The sequence below is a fragment of the Mus caroli genome, unplaced genomic scaffold (genome assembly GCF_978045245.1).
Source record: "Mus caroli unplaced genomic scaffold, Mus_caroli_1 scaffold_1, whole genome shotgun sequence".
In the NCBI taxonomy this organism is placed as follows: domain Eukaryota; kingdom Metazoa; phylum Chordata; class Mammalia; order Rodentia; family Muridae; genus Mus; species Mus caroli.
The window spans coordinates 137,016,289-137,038,951 of NW_028227256.1; the positions used below are offsets into that span (position 1 = coordinate 137,016,289).

General features: G+C 35.7%; 1 protein-coding gene across 6 annotated transcripts in view; it reads right to left on the reverse strand.

The window, feature by feature from the left end:
- The window catches only part of LOC147006138 (complement factor H-like), an 82,954-nt gene that overhangs the window by 7,181 nt on the left and 53,110 nt on the right, over window positions 1-22,663 (reverse strand). For 4 of the 6 annotated variants that reach the window (XM_085841603.1, XM_085841615.1, XM_085841607.1 and 1 more), the window contains 6 exons: window positions 21,780-21,956; window positions 15,391-15,564; window positions 14,475-14,660; window positions 14,209-14,388; window positions 12,565-12,741; window positions 9,776-9,952 (listed from right to left, as the gene is read on the reverse strand). In XM_085841603.1, coding sequence (XP_085697729.1) covers window positions 9,776-9,952; window positions 12,565-12,741; window positions 14,209-14,388; window positions 14,475-14,660; window positions 15,391-15,564; window positions 21,780-21,956 — 1,071 coding nt within the window. The remainder of the gene's footprint in view (window positions 1-9,775; window positions 9,953-12,564; window positions 12,742-14,208; window positions 14,389-14,474; window positions 14,661-15,390; window positions 15,565-21,779; window positions 21,957-22,663) is intronic. The other 2 variants (XM_085841604.1, XM_085841619.1) reach the window with 2 other exon arrangements.

Below are 22,663 nucleotides of genomic sequence, written 5' to 3' on the forward strand. Positions count from 1 at the left end.
GCATTAATTAATGATGATACATATACAAACAGGTATGGTGACTTTAGGATCAGCGGGTTAGAAAACAATTAGAGATAGAATACTCAGATTGTGTATACAAAAGGAATTAAAAATGCATATTTCTATTACATTTTTGAGAACCACTCCTCCAAAAAAAGGTGAAAAAACAGAAAGAAGTCCAGAAAAGCCTGGCTGCTATTCTGAATACATCACAGCCTGAAGGCTTCTGATGAGTTCGGCTATATGCAGGTAAGGGAACCTCCGAAACAACTGCAGCAGATGGTGACCTCGAGGGCCCAAGCAGACTCAGGATTCATCACCCCCAAGCCCCCAGCCCCCTGAATTTCACACCCCTTCCATCTTGCACCTTCTGCTGAGGCAGATCACCACCTTGTTTGCTCCTCTAAAGACACTACAGTATGAAGACCTCCCAGGAGTTTTGCTACATGTAGGATACCTGACCAAACAGTCTGAAAGCCTCCCATGAGTTCTGCTGTACACTGAGCAACAGAACCCACAGTCTGATGGCCATCTAGGAGATCTGCTACAGCCAGGGCAACAGATCAGCAGCTTGTCTGCTGCTATGAAGATCCCACAGTCTGAAGGCCTCCCATGGGATCCACTGCAGCCAGGGCAGAATTTCACCAGTGTACATGCCCCTATGAAGACCTCACATTCTGAAGGCTTCACATGATGTCTGCTACAGTGAGGGACACAAGCCTACCAGCAATCCAAGGACACAAGAGTCAGGATCAAGACAGACATCCCCAGTACAGCTAACACCAGAGATAACTGAGTTGCTAGAATCAAGCATAAGCCCATAAGCAACAGAAGCCAATAAACTTTGGCATCATCAGAACACAGTTCTCCCACCACAGCAAGCTCTGGATGTACCAACACACCTGAAAATCAGGAAGCTGACCTAAAAACTTATCGCATGAAGATAATAGAGTCATAAATAAGTCATGGAAAGAAATACAAGAAAACACATGTAAACAGGTAGAAGCAAATAAATCCCTTAGTGAAAATAGGATAAAACACACAATCAAGTGAAAGTGTTGATCAAAATGGTCCAAGATATAAAAGTAGAAATAATAAAGGAAACACAAATGTGGGCAACCTGTGAATTGGAAAACCTAGGAAAGATGTCAGAAATTACAGATGAAAGAATGACCAAGAGAATACAAGAGATATAAGAGAGAATCTCGGGTGTAGAAGATACCTTACAAGATATTGAGCTCCCCCATCAAAGCAGAGGGAGGGAGTGGGATAGGGGATTTCTAGGGGAGGGAGGGGAACTGGAAAAGGGGATAACATTCGAAATGTAAATAAAGAAAATTTTGAATTAAAAAAAAGTTATGGACACACCTTCAAAAAATATCAAAACATAAAACAACTCCTAACCCAAAACATCCAGAAAACTCAGGACACAATGAAAAGCCCAAATCTAAGAATAATAGAAATAAAGAAGAGCAAAGATTTCCAGTACAAAGGACGTTCAAATGTCTTGAACAAAAGTATAGAAGAAAACTTCCCCAACCTATAAAAAGAGATGGCCATATATATAGAAGAAGCCTAAAGAACACCAAATAGATTGGACCAGAAAAGAAAATCCTCTCATGTCATAATATTCAAGAACATTAATTGCACATGACAAAAAAATATTAAAAGGTGTAAGTTGCAAATGCTAAGTAACACACAAAGGCAGACTGGTCAGATTACACCAGACTTCTCAACGGAGACACCAAATGCCAGAAGAGCATGGACATATGTCATGTAGACCCTAGAAGAAGACAAATGCCAACCCAGGCTACTATACTCAGCAAAACTCCCATTCAACATAGATGGGGAAACCAAAATATTCCAGGACAAAAACACATTCAAACAATATCTATCTATCAACCAAGTCCAACAGAGGTTTCTAAAAGATAAACTCAAACACAAGGAGGGTACCTTCACCAAAAAAAGCAACATATTCATCATCTCAAAACAAAACAAAATGGAGAGAATTATACACATAGAATGTTTTCTTCAACAACATAACAGGAACTAACAATCATCTGATTTAATATTTCTGTAAATCAATGGGCTCAATTTTCCAATAAAAAGATAAGGTAACAGACTAGATATGCAAACAGGATCCAACATTTTGTTGCATACAAGAAATACACCCCAATTACAAAGACAGACACTACCTCAAGTAAAAGGCTGGAAAAAAAGTCTTTTAAACACCTGTTCGCAAGACAAAAACATGTATTGTGATCATAACATCCAATAAAATAGACTTTCAGTTCAAAAGTAATCAAGTGAGCTGTGGAAGGATACCTCATATTCATGAAAGGAAAAATCCACCAAGAGAAACTGTCAATTCTGAACCACTATACCACAAATACAAGGCCACCAACATTCATAAAAGAAACTTTACTAAAGCTCAAAAAAATAAATAGAACTCCACACAATAATAGTGGGACACTTCAATACCCCACTCTCACTAACAGACATGTCATTGAAACAGAAATTAAACAGAGACACAGTGAAACTAACAGAGATTAAAAGCCAAATGGATTTAACAGATATCTACAGAACAATTCCCCTAAAACCAAAGAAATATACCCTCTACTTAGCACCTCATGGTACCTTCTCCAAAATTGACCATATAATGAATCACAAAACAAGCCTCAACCAATACAAGAAGATTTAAATAATACCATGCATCCTATAAGATCACCTTGGCCTAAGGCTGGTCTTCAGTAACACCAAATCAACAGAAAAACCACATACATGTGGAAACTGATACCTAAACCACACAAGGATTAAAAAACAAAAAGAGAATATCGACCAATTTTGCAAAATTACTCAATAAAACTCTAGCAAACTGAATCCATGCCATCATTCACCATGATTATGTAGGCATCATCCCAGGGATGCAAGATTGGTTAAATATACAAAATCCATTAACATAATCTATTATATAAACAAACTGAATGAAAAAAATCACATGGTTATCTTATTAGATGCTGAAAAAGCATTTGACAAAATATAACGCCCCTTCATATTAAAAGTAGTGGAGAAATCAGGAATTCAAGGCTTGTATCTAAACAAAATAGAAGCAATATACAGCCAACTCACAGGCAATATCAAATTAAGTTAAGAGATACTTGAAGCAATCCCAATAAAATAAGGGACAAGATAGGGAAGTCAACTTTTCCATATCTATTCAATAGAGTAATCAAAGTTCTAGCTAGAGCAATAAGAAAACAGAAGGAGATCAAGAGGATACAAATTGGCAAGGAAGAATTCAGGGTATCACTATTTTCAGATGATAAGATAGTAAACATAGGCAACCAAAATAGTTTTACTAGAGAAAAGTGGCTGGATATAAAATTAACTCAAACATATCAAATACTGTCCTTTATATGAATGATAAGCAGTCTGAGTGTGAAATAAGAAAACAATACCCTTCAGAACATTCAAAGATAGTATGAATTATCTTGTGGTAACTCTAACCAAACAAGTGAAATATCTGTATGACAAGAACTGCAAGTCTCTCAAGAAAGAAATCAAAGAAGACCTCAGAAAATAGGGAGTCCTCCCATGCTCATGGATCAGCAGGATTAACATAGTAACATTGGGCATCCTACCAAAAGTAATCAACAGATTCCTTGCAATTCCCATCAGAAGTAAAACACAAGTATTCAAAGACATGGAAAGAGCAATTCTCAAGTTCATCTGGAAAAACAAAAAACCCAGAATAGTGAAAATAACTTCTGGGAGGAATCACCATTCCTGACCTCAAGATGCAATAGTGATAAAAACTCCATGATACTGGTACAGAGACAGACACTTTGATCAGTGGAATAGAATTGAAGGCCCACAAATAAAACCACTCATTTAAGGACACGTAATCTTTGACAAAGATGCCAAAAGGATACATTGGAAAAATGAAAGCATCTTCAGTTGATGGTTCTATTCTAACTGACAGTCAGTATGTAGAAAAATGAAAATATATCCATATTTGCCACCTTGCACAGAGGTCAAGTCCAAGGGGATGAAGGACCTAAACATAAGGCAGAAACTCTGAATCAAATAGAAAAGAAATTGTGGAAGGGCCTTGTACTCATTGGCACTGGGACAAATTTCCTAAGCAGAACTCCAATATCTCATTCCCTAAGATGAAGAATTGATAAATGGGACCACATCAAACTGAAAAGCTTCTATATGGCATAGGATATACTCAATAGGAAAAATGTCAACCTACAAATTAGATAAAAATCTTACTTACCCTCCATTCAATAGAGGACTACTATCCAAAATATATAAAGAACTCAAGAAACCAACCACCACGAAACCAAAAAAACCTTATCAAATTGGATATACAACCTTATCAAATTGGAACTCAACAACAACAACAACAAATCACAAGAGAGGAATTCTTAGTGGCTGAGAAGCACGGAAAGAAATGTTCAAAGTCCTTAATCATCAGGGAAATTCAAATCAAAGTGACTCTGAGATTCTACCTTACACCAATCAGAATGGCTAAGGTCAAAAACTAAGGTAACAGCACATGTTGGCAAGAGTGCAGAGAGAGAGGAACACTCTTCCATTGCTTGAGATTTCAAACTGATAGAACCAGTGTGGAAATCAATCTGGATTTTCCTCAGAAATCTTGAAATAGATATACCTGCATATCTAGCTACACCATTCTTGGGCATATATATCCAAAAGATGTCGCAGCATGCCACAGGGGCACATGTTCTTCTGTGTTCATAGTGACCACATTTGTGGTAGCCAGAAGTTGGAAACAACCCAGATGTCCCACAACAGAAGAATGGATGCAGAAAATATGGTTCATTTACACAATGGAATACTACTCAGCTACTAAGATTGAGGACATCTGAGATTTGAAGGCAAATGGATGGAACTAGAAAATATTATCCTGAATGAAGTAACTCAGACCCAAAGGACAGGCATGGTATGTACTCACTAATAAGTGGATATTAGTCAAAAAAGTATGGATACAATCCTCAAACCACAAGAATATAAATAAGCTTAAGGGCCCAATTGAGGATGCCTTAGTCCCACCTGGGAGGGAGAGGAAAGCAATCATGGGTGGAAGGGGGAGGGAGGGACCTGAGTGGGAGAAGGGAAAAGGGGAACATGATCAGGTATGAAAAACATTCAGAGGGTGTAAATTGGGGGATAAGGACTGGAGTGTATAAAAAGATTTTAAAAAATCCATAAACAGAGAACCCAAATACAAAGTAACAAATGAAATGATAATAAATAACATACTAAAAATCTTTTCACATATAAATTATCTGAATAGTGAGATTTGATTGTTGGACTAGGCAGTATATGATTCTTTTCTTTTTTTTTGTTTTTGTTTTATTTGGTTTTGTTATTGTTGTTGTTGTTGTTTGAGACAGGGTTTCTCTGTATAGCCCTTGCTGTCCTGAAAAGCATGATGTAGACCAGGCTGGTCTTGAACTCAGAAATTTGCTTGCCTCTGCCTCTCAAATGCTGGGATTAAGAGCATGTGCCACACCAGGCTAATGATTCTTTATAGGAATGATTTAAATATGTCCATCTTAATATATAGTTCATATATAATAATAAATAATTGAGGTAAAATAGACAATTTCTGTGCTTGTACAGCTAAATTTAGCATGTACTCACTGAAAATTCACACATGTTGAATGCAACATGTAAGAAATAAAGAAAGCTAACAAATAAAATGTTTTTTCTCATATGGAGATATTCTATTACACTATATATTTACATTTGAAAATAATCATTTGGAAAATCTCTTCTCAAGCTTTACATAAATATTATGTTTATACATTTACATTTTAATAAATGAATGAATATCTTTAGTTGTAAGGTGATTCATTTCAACTTAGTAGCAATTGTTCCAGTAATCTGGTGCAAATTTGTTGAAAATTTCCACCATATTTCTTTATTATATTCACCCAAACTGTATCATTTCATTTTATTAAAAATGCTTCTCTTATCACTTTGGTAGTGAACTATCACTTAACAACTGTATCATCTCTCGAATGACCATGAGCTCTACACTGACTGGATGGCCAGGAACTGAAGATTGGATAGTTCAGACACCTAAAATGGGTGTCCTGTCAAGTTGTCATCAGGCAGGCTTTTTCTGGCAGCCGATGGGAGCATAAGAGAGAGTCTAAATTGGAGATTTTCATTGGATACCTTCCCTTGAAGATCAGGGAATTCTACAGAAGATGGCTGGTGAGCGGAATTTTGGGAGTCAGAGGGCATGTAGGACACCAGGAGAACTAGCCCACTGAATTAAATAAGCACTGTTCATATGGGCTCACAGAGAATTAAGCAGCAAAGAAGAGGAAGGTATGAATCTGCACAAGGTCTTCTGTGTATGTGATAGCTGTTAGCATGGTCTTTTTTGATATTCCTAACAGCGGAAGTAGTTGTACATCTGACTATTTCACTTGCTCTTGGGACTCTTTTACTCCTGTTAGGTTGCCTTGTCCAGCCTCAATATGAGAGGATTTTTAACTTGTCTTATTGTATCTTGTGTTGTCATGCTTGGCTGTTATCACTTGGAGAACTATGATTTTCTAAAGGAAAGCAGACGGCAGGGGATTTTGGTAAGAGGTGCAGTTTGTGAAAGCTGAAAGAAGTGGAAGGGGAAGAAACTGACCAATTATAAAAAATAAAGTTAAAAAAAAAAAAACAACACCCTTAGTCATTAAAGAAATGCAAATCGAAACAACCCCGAGATTCTACCTTACACCATCCAGAATGGCTTCTCACATCATTCAAGTGATATTACATGCTGGCCAGGATGTGGAGAAAGGGGAACACCTCTCCATTGTTAGTGGGATTGTAAATTTATACAACTACTCTGGAAAACAATCTGTCAGTTCCTCAGAAAATTGGAAATCGTTTAACCTGAAGACCCAGTTATACCACTCTTGTGCACATACCCAAAAGATGCTCTACCATACCACAAGGAAAAGTGCTCCACTATGTTCATAATAGCCAGAAGCTGAAAACAACCCAGATGTCCCTTAACCGAAGAATGGATACAGAAAATGTGGTTCATTTACACAATGGAATGATATTTAGCTATTCATAACTAGGATATCATGAATTTTCAAGAAAATTGGTGAAACTAGAAAAAAAAATCATCTTGACTAAGGTAACCTAGACCCAAAAGGACATTAATGATATATACTCACTGATAAGTGGCTATTAGCCCAAATGAACAGAGTACCCATGATACACCCCACAGATCCTAAGAAGTTAAACAAGAAGGAAGGTCCAAGTGAGGATGCTTCAGTCCGACTTAGAATGTGAAATAAAATAATCATGGGAGGTAGAAGCTGGGTGTTATCTGGGTGAGAGCGGGGAGGGGAAGAGAAAAGGGGGCAGAGGCAGGATCAGGTATGGGGTAAAACATAAGAGAAGCTCAGAAGGCCAGGAAAATAAATGGAACCCTGAAGCTGCCAGGCACAAGGCATCAGGGGATCCTCCTTAAAGTCCCAGAGACCCACGATCTGGGAGGCTCCCAGATCTCAATGTGGGTGACCTTAAGCAATATCCTCAACAGTTGGAAGAGGGAACCTGAGGAAAGCACCTCCAATAGTTCAACTGGACCTCCAGTGGAGAGATGTAATATCAACCCACCTTCAGATTTTTTGACCCCAAATTGTTCTCAAAGAAATGCAGGGACAAAAATAGAATAGAGATTGAAGGAATTTCTGACCAACTTGAGATCTGTCTGTCCCATGGGAGTGCATCAAATAACTGACACTATTACTGGTGCTATGTTGTGCTTACAGACAGGAGCCGAGCATAGCTTTTCTCTGATAAACTTTACTAGCAGCTGACTGAGACAGGTGGAGATAGCATTGGATGGATGTCTGGGAACCCTATGGAAGAGAGAGAGGATGAATTGAAGGAGCTGAAGGGGATGGAAAGCCCATAGGAAGAACATGAGCTCACAGAGACTAAGCCACAATCCAAAGAGCATAAAGGGACTGGTTAGCTACTCCTGGCACATATCTAGCAGAGGACTCCCTTTTCTGGCCTAGAGGGAAAAGAAGCACCTAATACTTCATAGAATTGATGCTCCTGGGAAGATGGCAACCTCTCAGAGGTGAAGTAGAGGGAGCATGGGGGAAGTGCTCTGGGAGGGAGACTGGGGAGAGATAACATTTGGGACGTAAATAAATTAAATAAATTTAAAAATATTTACACTGCTTGTTTATTTCCAGTAATGTACAATAACTAAATTAAGTTGTCAAATAAACATTAGGGAAAATGATGCCCCATCTTTGCATTTTGGTGGTTCTGTCCAAATTCCATTTTGACACTTCATTTCCAGTTCCCCAAATAGTTCAAAAGCTTTATTACATTCATAATGTACTCTGTCACCAGGTGGATATTTAGCCTTGGACTTGTTACTATAGTAGCATTTGGCATGTGTGGTGGATCCACACAGTGCAAAATAAAGTATCACTACCAATTTGCTCATCTTGAGTGTCAAGTTATTACATAAGTTTCCAAATATATTTATGACTTGATGAGTGGATAAAAAATTGCTACATTATTTACACACAGAAAATAAAAACATGAATGTCACAGTGATGATGGGAAATAGATAAAAACTCATCCTGAGTGAGGTATCATCAGGTGATATCAGGTGTAAAGTCAATGGAAACCAAATTACAATCCACAGAACAACAGAGGTTAGGTACAGCATAAGGGACTGGGGGCAAGGTATTGTGTCCATAAGATGCTGAAATAGGGTTGGGAGTTATGGATTCCAGGAAGGGGAGACAAAAAACAGAATACAAAGAGGAACAACAAAAGTTAAATGTCATTTGAGGGATGTTATAGAAACCTAATACTTGTATTACCAATTCTGTATGTAGCTGTAATAGAAGGAAATGTTAACAAGCTAGATGTGTCATCATAAAGAAGGTAAGAAGTGCTTCCTTATACCACATTCTGTTATTTTGAATCTATTAAACAACTTCAAAGAATTAATAATCTCAGAAAATACCATATATTTTGGGATGAATGTAGGGAGCACATTATGGGAAAAAGAAATTTTGGACTTTACTACTCGGTGGCAAATCAAAAAAAAAAAATACAATTCACATGAGCTGATGAAGTCTGCAGACTGTATATCATATCTAAAAACATAAATGTGAGAGTAAAACTAGATTTCAATAGAAACAGTACAATCAACTAAAGCAGCATAGATTGAATTATGCAAGTAAAAATATATGGTTAAAATATATAATTGTGTATATGTGCCGATATAAATGATTCTGTCTCCTGACTTGGATGAGAGTAGACTACTGGTAATGAGTTGTTTAAAACCACTATTTTGCTTTCATGTCACTCTAACCAACACAATGAAATGGAGTGCTCCATTTCCCCATGTATAGGTTACCACATTTTTTTCAGGTATCCTGAAACCATCATCACAGACATAGCTGAATGTAGTTCCATGTTTATGACACCTGGACTCAATTGAATATCTCCTTTCTTCTGAAGATCTGGGTAATTTATTAGATTCATGTTCTATTGTAGGGGGTTGGGAACATGGAATTTTTTCTACACAAAGAAATAGTCAAGCAAAATTAAAACTTACATAACAAAATAAAATTATACTTTTTGAATTATGTGTCCAGAATATTTATAGTATGGCCTTGTTTTTCAGTACCTTTCCCCTCATCTGAGTTCTAATGGTATAAAGGAAGTCATAGATACTGACCAGTGCAGTGAGGTAATGACTGCCATCTTCCGTCTTTGCACACCATTTCCTCTGAGTCCTGAGTTAGGAAATTGTCTTGGCAAAGAACAGATAATTTTTCTCCATCCAAGTATTTCACGGTGGTTTCAATAACTTGGGAATTTGGAATCTGTGGTGGAGGAGGACAGGATATCCTGCCTTTTCATAGAAAACATCAAAAATCATAGATCTTTACTAAACCCAATATCTTACATTATGAAATAATAATTTTTATTAAATAGTAAATTAGTTATGACCATGTAATTTTTGTCCTTATATATCTCACTTGTATAGCAATTAAATATAGCAATTCTTCATCTCCTTTGAAATTTTCTCATTCTTTTTGAATGCAGTTTTATATTATTTTCTATAAAATTTGCTTCAATTATTTCTAGCCATTAAAATATCTTAACTGAATTATATACTTAAATATAATTTACTATGATTAAGCTCACATGAATCTTTCTCTAGAGCTGTCTATGGATATTTGTGGTCTAATGTGTTGTATTACATTAAAAATCTTCATAAAATATTTTATAAATAACAGTTGATTAGTGAAAGTTGTACTTGCATTTACTTATACTAATGTATAATTATATTATACTAATTATACTATAAGTATAATTATACTAATTGTACTTTTCTCAATGCTGTGATAAAATACCTGACAAAAGAAGCTTAGGAAGGAAGGAGGAGAACGGAAGGAGAAAGGAAAGGAAAGATGCAGAGAAATAAAGAAAGAAGGAAGAAAATGATGGAAAGAAGAAACAAAGGTAGGAAGAAAAGAAGGAAGAGTTTGTTAGCTTTTCATGTAGGGAAACAATGGCAGCAGAAATGTTAAGCTGATGTTCATATTGTATTTATCACCAGGATGCATTTCCCTTTGTATTTATGCCAGGAATCCTGCCCATAAAATGGTGTCACCTACACATGTAGTGGATCGTTCCCACTCAGTTGACCTAAATAAGAACTGTCATTACAGATATGCTCAGAAGTTGTTTTCCTAGGAAATGTGGATTCTGTTAGGTAGAAAATAAGTATTAGTCATCACAATTGATAATCAATTTAACGAAGATTCTTTGTCAATAAGAATATCGAGTATGATCAAAATTGGTTTGTATTATGTTATTCAAAATTTCAACTTCCCTGGACATTCCATTTAACTTGAACTAGCTAGAGAGGTGAAAACTGATGGTTCACAATCAGTATAATGTAGTTCTGTTATTAACACTCTTCTGACAAGTTTTTTTTTTAAATTACTACAAAATCAAAACACCTCAGATTCATCCCTCAGATTCAAAACGTGAAAGGCTCCTTTCTTAATGGTTACTAATAATTTCATTCTTTTATTATATTTCTGCTTAAGTAGAGTGGAATTATTAGAAATAAATCAACACAGTGTAGTAAATACGTTTCTCTATATTCTTTGGACAACTAGCTAGCCATGCAGGAAAGAAAACCAATTACTGACTTAATAGTATAATCAAAATGCTAACAAATGATGAAATAACAGAGACAATATGTGCACTCCATTAACACACATGTAGAAGGTTTAATTTTGAAATGGCATAGAAATACTTTCTGTGAAGTTTAGTCTTTAAGAAATATTTAAAATATCAAATGAAGCAGGGCCTCCAAACAACAGTGATAATACAAATAGGGAAGCAGAAATAGTAGTAGAATGACTGACTCTGGTGCCTACTGACATGGACTGGAAGGTGTCAAATAAATTGGAATTTTCCAGGTTAGCTGATTGTTAGAAGAGTTAAGTAAATTGTTAGGTCGACAGAGCACACAACCATACTGAATGACATAATGGTTCAGCATAAGCATAGGAGTGACAGCACATGTGTTGTGATAAAATAGTCATATGTAGTGAAACTATAAGGATAAGGGACCATTATGACACATAAGTAAAGCCATGTCGATCAATATTGTTTGTGTTTTACACTGCAGGTCACTAACAAATATGAGGCTGTAATTTCTAAATCAACTCCTAGGTTAAAAAGAATTTTGACAGAAAATGTGTTAGAAGATAATATCTTCGTATAGGGCAGGGTACCTGAACTCATGAAATCTCAAAAGTCACCTAACAAGATATGCATGGTGACAATACCAACTGACATATTAGTATGGATAGGGAAAATGCTATATGTCCCTTCCCCTAAATGAAGAGCTACAGGCAACTAATGGAGGTCTACAGTGGAATAGTCAGCCTCCTCTCTAGATGAGAGAGCAAACAAATAAGTTATCCAATCCCATGAACTTAGTCCTGAGCACACACCCATAGGAGAAATACTTAAAGCACGTCTCAGGTTGAGTTTATATATACAAGTTTTATTTGTATATATTATTCATATATGTATGTATACGTACACATATAGACCAACAAGAGATCATAAATTGGATATGAAATTGGGGAGCACAAGAAGAGTTAAGTTGGAGTGGGGAAAGGGAGAGGTAAAAATTGTATGAATAAGATTTCACACATAAAATTCTAGGAAAATTTTACTAATGAAACAAAGACTCTACTGCTATAGTTTTAAAAGGCTAGGACACTCATGAGAAGATAGTGCCAATAAGAGCTTACTTATGCTGGGCAGTGGTGGCGCAGGCCTTTAGTCCCAGCACTTAGGAGGCAGAGGCAGGTGGATTTCTGAGTTCGAGGCCAGCCTGGTCTAAAAAGTGAGTTCCAGGATAGCCAGAGCTATATAGAGAAACCCTGTGTCGAAAAACACAAAACAATAAACAAAACAAAACAAAAAGCTTACTTATACAGTTTGGTTCAGGATCCCATATTCCATTGATGCAGATTGAGTGTTCATACTCCTGCTTGTCTCTACATTTGTAATTCATGATGGAGTTATGATTAAATTCAATCCTATTTGGTATAATTGCTTCTATGGCAGTTGACTTCAATGCTCTACACTTCTCCAGTTGATTTGTTGCTATATGAAAATATTTCCATAAAAATAAAAACACATAAGAAATGAGTGAGCTCCTACATTCAAATATTTATACCGTAAATGCACGATGAAACTATGCCTAGCACTCTATATTCTGCCAACCAAAATGTTGAGACTTACCATGCAGAAGTGGCCTATAGTGTGGGAACTAGGTATACTGTCCACTCTTTCATGTCTCAGAGATAATTTGTGTCATGAAGGGACATGGGTACTAGGCAACTACAAAAGCATAAAAAAAATCAGTGTCTCAGATGTTCTACATAAGTTATGATTATGACATGATCAACTCTTGTCATAGCATTAAAAGCAGTGAAAATGTTCAAATTGTTGTTTTCCCATTTTTAAATATCAGTAAAATGTTACAAGTATCAAAATAAAAATGTGGGGATAGGATATAGAAATTTTCACTTCACATTTCCTTTTTTGATAGATGTGATACAAGAAAAGAACATCTAAGTTATACTATGTAGAGTACAAATATTTCAAAATATTTTATGAGAGAATTGGTATAAGAAATTAGATGCTTTTAGTCACCACCTTTCTCCTTTACATTCTCGTCATATGAGTCAATAAGAAATACTTTCACATTGTAGATTATTTCATAATATAGCAATATTAAGTTATGATAATAAATTGCTCTAGTTGTGTTATGAGTTAATTTATATATATATATATATATATGCTTTTTAATATGTTATGTATTATAATTATTTGGTAAATTGAGAGTGTGTTCTGAATTTGGTATTTCAGTATAGGCCCTGGATAACATTTTTAATAATTTGAAATCTAGAGTGAAATGTACATAGTGCAAATGAAAGTAAATAATTAGAAAAATTTGTATAACATTTAAAATGTTGATGAGAGTGATGCAAGCAGTAAAGATGCCTGAGTATTAACCCGGTCCTAAAGAAATCTACAAAAAGACAAAAACTGATGTTCTGTGAAAAAGAAGGTCAAAGGGGCATGGTGACTATGTGGTTGATTTGCTTCTGAATATATTATTTATTAGGAGAAAGCTAAGGATATGGAGGAAAGTAATGTATACAGTCAAGGTAAAAATATTTGACTCATAACATTAAGTCTGTAGCCCAGCAAGATAAAACTGGAGAGAGTCATATTAAGGTGGCTACAGGCAGATTAAGCAAATTTAACCTCTGATATCTGAACAAATAATAAAGTAGAATAGGGTATAGAAAAATACATGTAGAAAATTCATAATTAACAACTATATTTACCTTAAAGTAATGAACAAACTTTTATAGGTTATATTAATGATTTCTGTTCTTCTTAAGAAATTCATCAGATTATAAAGAACGAAAATTTGGATTCATATTATTTAAAACTACGCTTCCAAAAAGACTACTAACTTCAAAACTGTACAGTAGTAAATATTTCTAAAATACAAATATTAACCTTTATAAAGTATCCATTTTATGCATACATACTTACCAACACATTGAGGAAGCTGGGTCCACTTTCCACTAATGCAAGAAACTGACCCATGTCCAATCATTGTGAAGGTTTCTGCACAAGTGAACTCCACTGAATCTCCATGGTGGTAGGGAGGGGCAGAAAACTTGGCAGAGCCATGTTCAAGTTCAGGAATGTCTCCACATGTTCTCTCCTCCTCTGTAGATGTTTCACAAAAATGTACTTATGATCAATGCACCACTTCAAATACAAAATATCTTTGAAGTATTAATGTTTGTACTTACCAACACATACAGGCAAGGTGGTCCACTTCCCGTCAACACACTGGATTTTATTGGGTCCCTTCAGTAGAAATCTAGGTTTGCAATCATATTCCACCACCTCACCATGGCTGTATTCAACTCTTTTTGTTCCATTAATTTCCCCATTAGGAATTTCAGGAGGTTGTGCACATGATGCTACTTGACCTGCTGCAGAAATAGTGCATAAATATAAGTGAAGGTGTCCATCTCACAGTCTAAAATGTTAGGAAATGGAGAAATTTAAAGTTTACTCACCATATCACTTTTTATAAAACTTTTCTAAGTAAATGGTATTTACACTAGATTTACATTTCACAGCTATATTACATTTGTTGAAATAGTATTGCAAATGTACTGAAGGTGGAAGAATTTTTGGTAAACCTGACAGCTTGAAGATACATGCAAATCACACAGTAATTGTTATGTTGATTACAATGATTTTCCCATTGACTGGTACTATTTTATCATACAGTTATCACATTGTAGAAAACATCAGCACTGTATCTATTATCTATTTAATTTGTTTAATACCTGGTGTTGAATTAATTAAAATCTGCTTTTGCATGTTTGGGCATACTCTATGCAATATGAGGGAAGGGATATGCTATAAAAGCACCAGCTCTAATGATAATTCTGACAAAATGAAAGAAACCTCTTCAGTCTCAGGCATCATGTCTGCATGTGTAAACACATTGATAACACATTTAAAGGAGCAAGATAGCTTGGTATTCAAGTCATAAATATGTGGCTGTGTATTAGTCACGTAAAAAATGTCTTTCATGGATGTCAATTTCTCTGAGGATTTTTATATTATAAACATACTAGATAACTGGGGAATATTAAAAGAAGAAAAATAAACTTCTGATCCTAATTGTTCAAATATAAAACACATACTGACCTTTACATATTGGGAAACTAGGAGACCATCCAAAGTGGTAGCATTGCACTGAATCTGGTCCAACTCTGTGTCCTGAACAGCAGGAGAATTCCAACAAATCTCCAACTCTGTATTTTTCTTTTCTGGGAGAAACGACTAGTTTTGGGTCTAGAGGGGGAACGCTGCATTCTCTTTCTTGAAAAGTAAGATAATTAGAATATACAATTAATCATTGATAAGTAGGTTTATCTATCTCAAATACATTCACAGGGAAGCTTCGGTAACCCTTTTCCTTATAAAGAACGTTGCATACTAGCACTAATATAGCCTCCAAATCAATATGGTATTCTCTGAGAATTATAAGAAAGTGTAATATATTAATGACAAAACTGATTTAAAAAGTCAAATTATTTTTACTGGATATGATTTGCTGCAGATAAGTATTAATATTAAAGAAATAACTTCACTATTATTACAACATAAAACTGTTTCCCTCAGATTTGAAATTACTGTTATACAATATCTAAGTCACATATTAAAATAATTTCATTTTAATGTAATGGGAAAGTAAAATATATAAAATAATTTTTCAAGTAGGAAAATATAGTTGGTATATTTTCCAATTATTGGATGTATCACAGGGCTCCCAATGGAGAAGCTAGTGAAAGTACCCAAGGAGCTAAAGGGATCTGCATCCCTATTGTTGGAACAACATGATGTACTAACCAGAACCTCGGAGCTCTTGTCTCTAGCTGCATATGTATCGAAAGAAGGCCTAGTTGGCCATCACTAGAAAGAGAGGCTCATTGGACTTGCAAACTTTATATGCCCCAATATAGGGGAATGCCAGGGCCAAAAGAATGGGAATGGGTGGGTAGGGAAGAGGAGGGCGCTATGGGGGACTTTTGGGATAGCATTGGAAATGTAACTGAGGAAAATATGTAATAAAAATATTAAAAATTAAAAAAAAAAACAGAAGAAGCATGTACAACCTTTACATTAAACCATTTGTTATACTTCTAGTTCTAATTAATAATTAATTGTCAGTTATTTTATGCAAATTAGGAATATATAATGTTCTCCAGTATGATAAAATTTTTCTTCAATTTTTGAAATTGTTGAATGTTACCAAAATTAAGTAAGTAAACAATAAATAAATAAATACATACATAAATACATACATACATACATACATACATACATACATACATACATACATAATTCTTTTCTGCCTTAAAATCTCCCTTCTTCTAAAGTATAAATTAAAATAACAAATTTTATTTAAGGTCATTCATAAAAGATAATTGCTACTTTCCAAACCGAAGGGAAGGTAACAGGAGGAATCAGGTGGGTTGGAGTGAAAAAATTTTGGAAGAGGTGACTAGAATGTAGGGCATTTTGGGGGCAAGAGAGAACTCCAAGGAATTCAATGGAACTCCAAGGAATTTTTGAGGGTGAGCCTAGGAAAGACTCCTAGTAGTGGGGATTAAAGAACCTGAACCAGCCATCTTCTGTAACAAGGAAAAATTTACAGTAGAGGAATTGGGACACCAAACTAGTCATAAAATATTCCACCTACTATTTGTCCTGCCTGCAAGATGTGACTGTAGAATTTGTGGGAATGGCCAACAAATGGTTTGTACAGTTTAAGAGCCATACAGTGAGAGAGAGCCATGTCTGACACTACTTTGAAGGCCAGCAACCAGAGGCTGCATAGCTTAAAAACCTAGATGTCCCTCTACTGAGGAATGCATAAAAATGTGGTATATTTATAAAATGATATATTACACAAGTTACACAAGTTGTCAGAAAAATGTCATCATGAAATTTGCAGACAAATGATGGAACTAGAAAAAATAAACCATCCTGAGTAATGCAACCATACCTGGAAAGACAAAAAAAATGATATGAAAGGTTAAGTAGTTATTAAAGATTAAGTAAAGGATAATCATGCTACAGTCCACAGACCAAGTGAGGCTAAGTAAGAAGGTGCATTAAGTAAGAAGGAGATCCCCCTGGGAAGCAGCAATAGAATGAGTTTTGTGGGTGAACTGGGGACAGCAGGGAAATATGGTCCACAGAATCAACTAAGGAGGAATCATAGAGGCTACAGAGACTGGAGCTGCAATCAAAGAGCCTGCATGTGTCTGTGCTCCGTCCTCTGCATACATAGTGTTGTTTATCTTGGGCATTTTTGTGAGATTCCTAACAGGGGGAACGGGGAATGTCTGTAATTCTTTTGCCTGCTCTTGAGAACATTACCTATTTGTTTGCTTCATCCAGCCTCGAAATGAGGATTTATGTCTAGTCTTATTGCATCATGTTATGCCATGTTTGGTGGATATCAATGAGTCTCTTGCTCTTTCCTGAAGGTGAAGGGAGTAGCAGTAAGTAAGAAGGGAAGGTGGGAACTGGGAGGAGTTGAGGGAAGGGAGGCTGCAGTTGGGATATATTTTGAGAGAGAAGAACAAGTAAAAACAAAAGTAACCAAAAGTCAAACGAAAAGAAAAGGAGTTTGGGTTACTGGAGTTCCTGTTGTAAAATATCTAACAGTTTGTTTTTTGCTTTTGTTAGACAGGGATGAAGTGGTCGTTTTACTAGTGTACAATGGTAAAGATGAACAATTGGGAGTAAAACACTTTCTTTGGTTCAGCTGTAGATTCCATAGATAATTGTAATGCACACCTTTTGGTATCCAACTTTATAAATGCTCCCTTTATCCCTTTTCTGTGCTGCTAGCAGTAAGAATATATTCATTTAATCTAAACTTGAATTGAGTCTAAGTGTGTGCTCTTTTCCAGTGGAAAGAATGAATGCCATAATATAACCAGATATTATTGTAGTTTTATTTGTTCTATCCTGTTTATGTATTTTTGCTTCTTTTATACAAAGTATTTAATAAGTATACCATAATACTCTGTTTTAATGTGAAAAACAATCATTCCTCAGTTACTGTGTTTATACAGAGTGTGTCAGCCCATAAATTATGTCTGTTAAGTCTTGTGTGTGTGTGTGTGTGTGTGTGTGTGTGTGTGTGTGTAATGTAACACTATCTAATCATATCAGTTTGCATTGCCATCTCAGTCACTCCATTTCCTCTCCTCTGATTCACATTTCCTGTCTGGCCTGGAGACATTGAAAGTCCATGGGAATTTGTTGAGTAACAGTTTCTTTGAGATTTAAATACTCCATCCTTCAGGGAAGCTCCTTAAGCAGGGAGGTAAACAACTCAAAATAGCTTCAGGGAGTCCCTGAAACTGAGCAGATTCAGCAGGCTCCTCCCTACCAGAGTAACCAAGATAGTTAGATTGCTGAGAATCACTCAGACAAGCAAAGCTGCAAGGAAGGAGCTCAGACCACTCTACATGCAAAAAAGAAAAATGACATCATACCAACTTCCTGAAGAAGCAAGATCCTATCCAGCACCTGAAAGGTGTTTAGACAGCTGAGTCACTTCAACCTATTGTGCTGCATACAAGTTATGTAAGATACTCATCTGTGATTTTGTGAGCTGTCTGCCATAATGGGTAGGCTTTGGGGTGTAGCTGTCTATGAGTTATTTATTCTCCTATAAGAAATCCCTCCTCCATATTTCTGAAATTAATAAAATTAATAACATTAATAAAATTCTGAAGAGGCAAAAGGCAGTAGGAACTATTCCATCTTGTACTCTACATTCTATTTTAATCTGCTTCCATAGAGAAAACTGCTTTCCTTGGAGAAAGTTGCTGTGCTTAGTGTGATATGGTCCCCAGTCTTGGGCTCTGGGAAAGTGACCATCAAGCATTGAAAGCAAACAAAAATAGATATAACATCTATGGCCAGCTTACAGCAACAGGAAAAGATGGTCACAATAACAAGATAAGTTAAGAAAACATGAATCTTTTTCAAGACAAGCTGCCCCGTTTTAGATGTGTGTTACTTCCCTGATGATATCAGTTTGAATGGTAACATTCCTTTATTCATTTACCCAATCATGTCATGCGAGGCTTGAATGCTACAACTTGCAATTTTTTCCCTATACAAACTCTAAGCCCCTAGATCTGAGTGTCACTCTGCTTCCTATTGCATCAGGAAAGTTTGTGTCCCAAGCTAGAGCTTGAATAAAGACTTTCATGGGCTTGCATTGCAGTTGTGATTCCTGATGGTCTCTTTGATTTTTGTTCTGTTTTGTTTTTGTTTTTGATTTTTTCAGGCTGGGCACAACTAAAGTTTCATCAAGTTGGAATTTGCTGGTATCTCTACATTGGTTTGTCATAGGCTCCTTATCTGGGGTAAGTAGATATTTGTATATTGCCTCCAAGGGAAAAAATCTCACACATGAGAATGGTACATAAATAGTTTCATATTATATTTTATTTTATATTTGACATGCTAGCACTGACCCTCAGGTAAAGTACTATCTCATGGAAATAATATCCCTTTACTTATGGTCTATTTTAGTAATGTATTGTAGAAAGTCCTGATTTCATAATCTTGAACTGCTTATAATCGGAGAGAAATTAATGATCACCATTTGTTTAGTTTGATTTTTTTAAAAACATGCAAGTCACTTGTTGCTGTTTTTTCTGTTTATGAGATGTGTTCATTTAGAGTAAAAGATCTGAACCCATTTCCAGATTTAAAACCTACCCAAACCTACCAATCCTCAAATTAGAAACCTCACCAATTCTGAGCATGAATACACACCAATCCCTGGGTTTATCTTGAAATCTCACCATTCCCCACCCTGTAAATGTTCATCCTCCTAAACTCACTCTATCTACCCTCACCCACCTGCCCCCAATCTTATATTTACCTGCCTCCTGCTCAGTTTCCTGCAGCATTTTGGCCAAGCATAGGCAGCCACTCCCTTACTGTAAGCCCCTTGAGGTCAGACAAGTGACCAAGCCCCACCTCAAGAGACTACTATAATGGCTATGTTCCTTGAGATGCTAATGGCCAAGTTCCCTTCTACAGGGAGGGAAAGGATCCTAGATGAACTCAAAATCTCATCAATCACTGAGCTTGTTCTGAGACTTGGTTAAAAAAAAATCCCACCAACCCCAAGGTGCCCTTGAAATCATATGCACCTCCAGCCCCCCAAGAAACCCTATACAAATCAAACTACTGCTAACTCTTTGCTGCTTCACTCTGGAGCAGACACAGATTTCTCATGTCTCTTCTAAAAAAGCCTTGTGTGAGGTTTGCTATTTGTGGTATGACTTCGTGCTTTTCCTTGGCTCCTTGCAGCCAGTGTACATTTCTCTTCAGTGCTGTCACACCTCCAATGGGCTGCAGCAACATCATTGGGGAAGCATTTCCCTTCAGAGCTGTAACACAATTCCTATATAAACCAGTCTGGCCTGTACTTCAAGAATATCATACTTCTACCTCCCAAGATATCTTGACAAGGGAGGACATCCACATTTGAGTGCACCCTTGAATCTGCAAATCAGATTTCTCCGTATCTGCTACTAGTCTTTCAAAAAAATTTTTTTCTCAATTTTTTTGTCCTTTTTCCTCTGCCCTCACACTGTTCAAGTTTTCTTTTTTATTTCATTTTTCTTTTCTTTTTAAAGATGTATTTACTTTATGTCTGAGTCCTCTATCTGTATGGATACCTGTACACTAGAAGAGGGCATCAGAACTCATTGCAGATCTTTTTGAGCCATCATGTGGTTGCTGGGAATTAAACTCTGAAACTCTAGAAGAACAGCCCATGATCTTAACCACTGAGCCATCTCTCCAGCCCTCAAGATTTCATGACCTAGTTTCATACTTCAAGTTCTAATTTTGATAATGGAGACCTAGTTTACATGATTAAGAGCTTGAATAATAAAAGAATTGTCCTCTGATAAGAGATACATGATATACCAAGGCCACACAAAGGAATCACTAATTTAATGAAATTTTGGGTTTGTTTGCTTTTGGAAACAGAACTTAGTATGTAGTCTAATATACTTAAATTTAAAAATCACTTGATCCAGGGTCCTAATTGCTAGAACCCTAATTGCTAGAATCTGGTGGCATATACAACTGACAGATATATTATTTTAAAAACAGATTATCAGGCCAGAATGATGGCTCAATCAGAGAGAGTGCTTGTCTCTAAGCCTGGAGTCCTGAGTTCAATCCCTCAGACCCATATGATGAAAAGAGAGAGCTGACTCCCACAGCTTCTCTGACACCTACATGTGTATTGCAGTATACACACCTCCATAAACACACACATGTATGCATGTATACACACAGACTAAATAAGTGAATGTAATGAAATAATAAATGCAAATATCAACATCAATGGCTTTCAAAACAGTCCTTTTTCATTGGTTACATGAAATCATAAGGAAGATTCTAGGAATTTCTATTTTTAGCACATAAATTCATTATTTTCTTTAAAAAAATATTCCAGAGAAAATAGCACTCACCATAACATGAGGGCGTATCTGACCATCCATAATAAGTACACGTTATAGAGCCTTTGGTATGTTTATGTTCATTTTCATATCCAATGAGACATTCATAGTCTAATTTATCATTGAGCTTAAACCATGTCCTAGTATTCATAGTTACAGAATTCTCAAATACAGGCCTTTCACAAGACTCTAATGCAAAATTAAAGAGATAATGTTATTTCTAATGTGTCAATAGTCAATATGAGTAATTAACATGAGAATAAAAGTCTGTATAGATTAATATATGATAACAAATTAAATATAGTATTGAAGGAATCTAAGGAGACTAACAATATTTTCTTGCAAGTTATTGAAATAGGAGATAGCATTGATTTCCTTTCTAAAACTTTTATAAAATTTTAATTTAGCAATAGCTTCTCAGCTCAGTTTTTCATATACTTATTGCACACTCCAAAAAAATAGACAAGTGAAAATGTATATTTTCAGGGAAATATGATAGGATTTTGTCAATTAACATACTATGTTTAGGGATTAAAATGACTCGTAAAATAATGGAAAGTAGATTAGCTGAATTTAAAAGAGGTATTATATCAAGGATTTTCTTTTTCACAGTAAGAACATCCAATAAATCCTTGTCAATTGTTATTTAGCAGAAATGAATATTACATGGGTATAATTTTAATTGCCTTTTCTTTAATAATATCTTGTAAAATTACAATGGCTGAAAAATATTAGATATTATGAAATTAGTGTATATCTTAAATCAACTTATCATTTGAGATATGTTGAATACTTCTTAAAAATTAGCACTGGGTATTTTTCTAATAAATAAGATTAGATGAACTAATTGTTGATCCTAGAAAATACTCACTAACTCAATGTCCTAAAACAAGGGA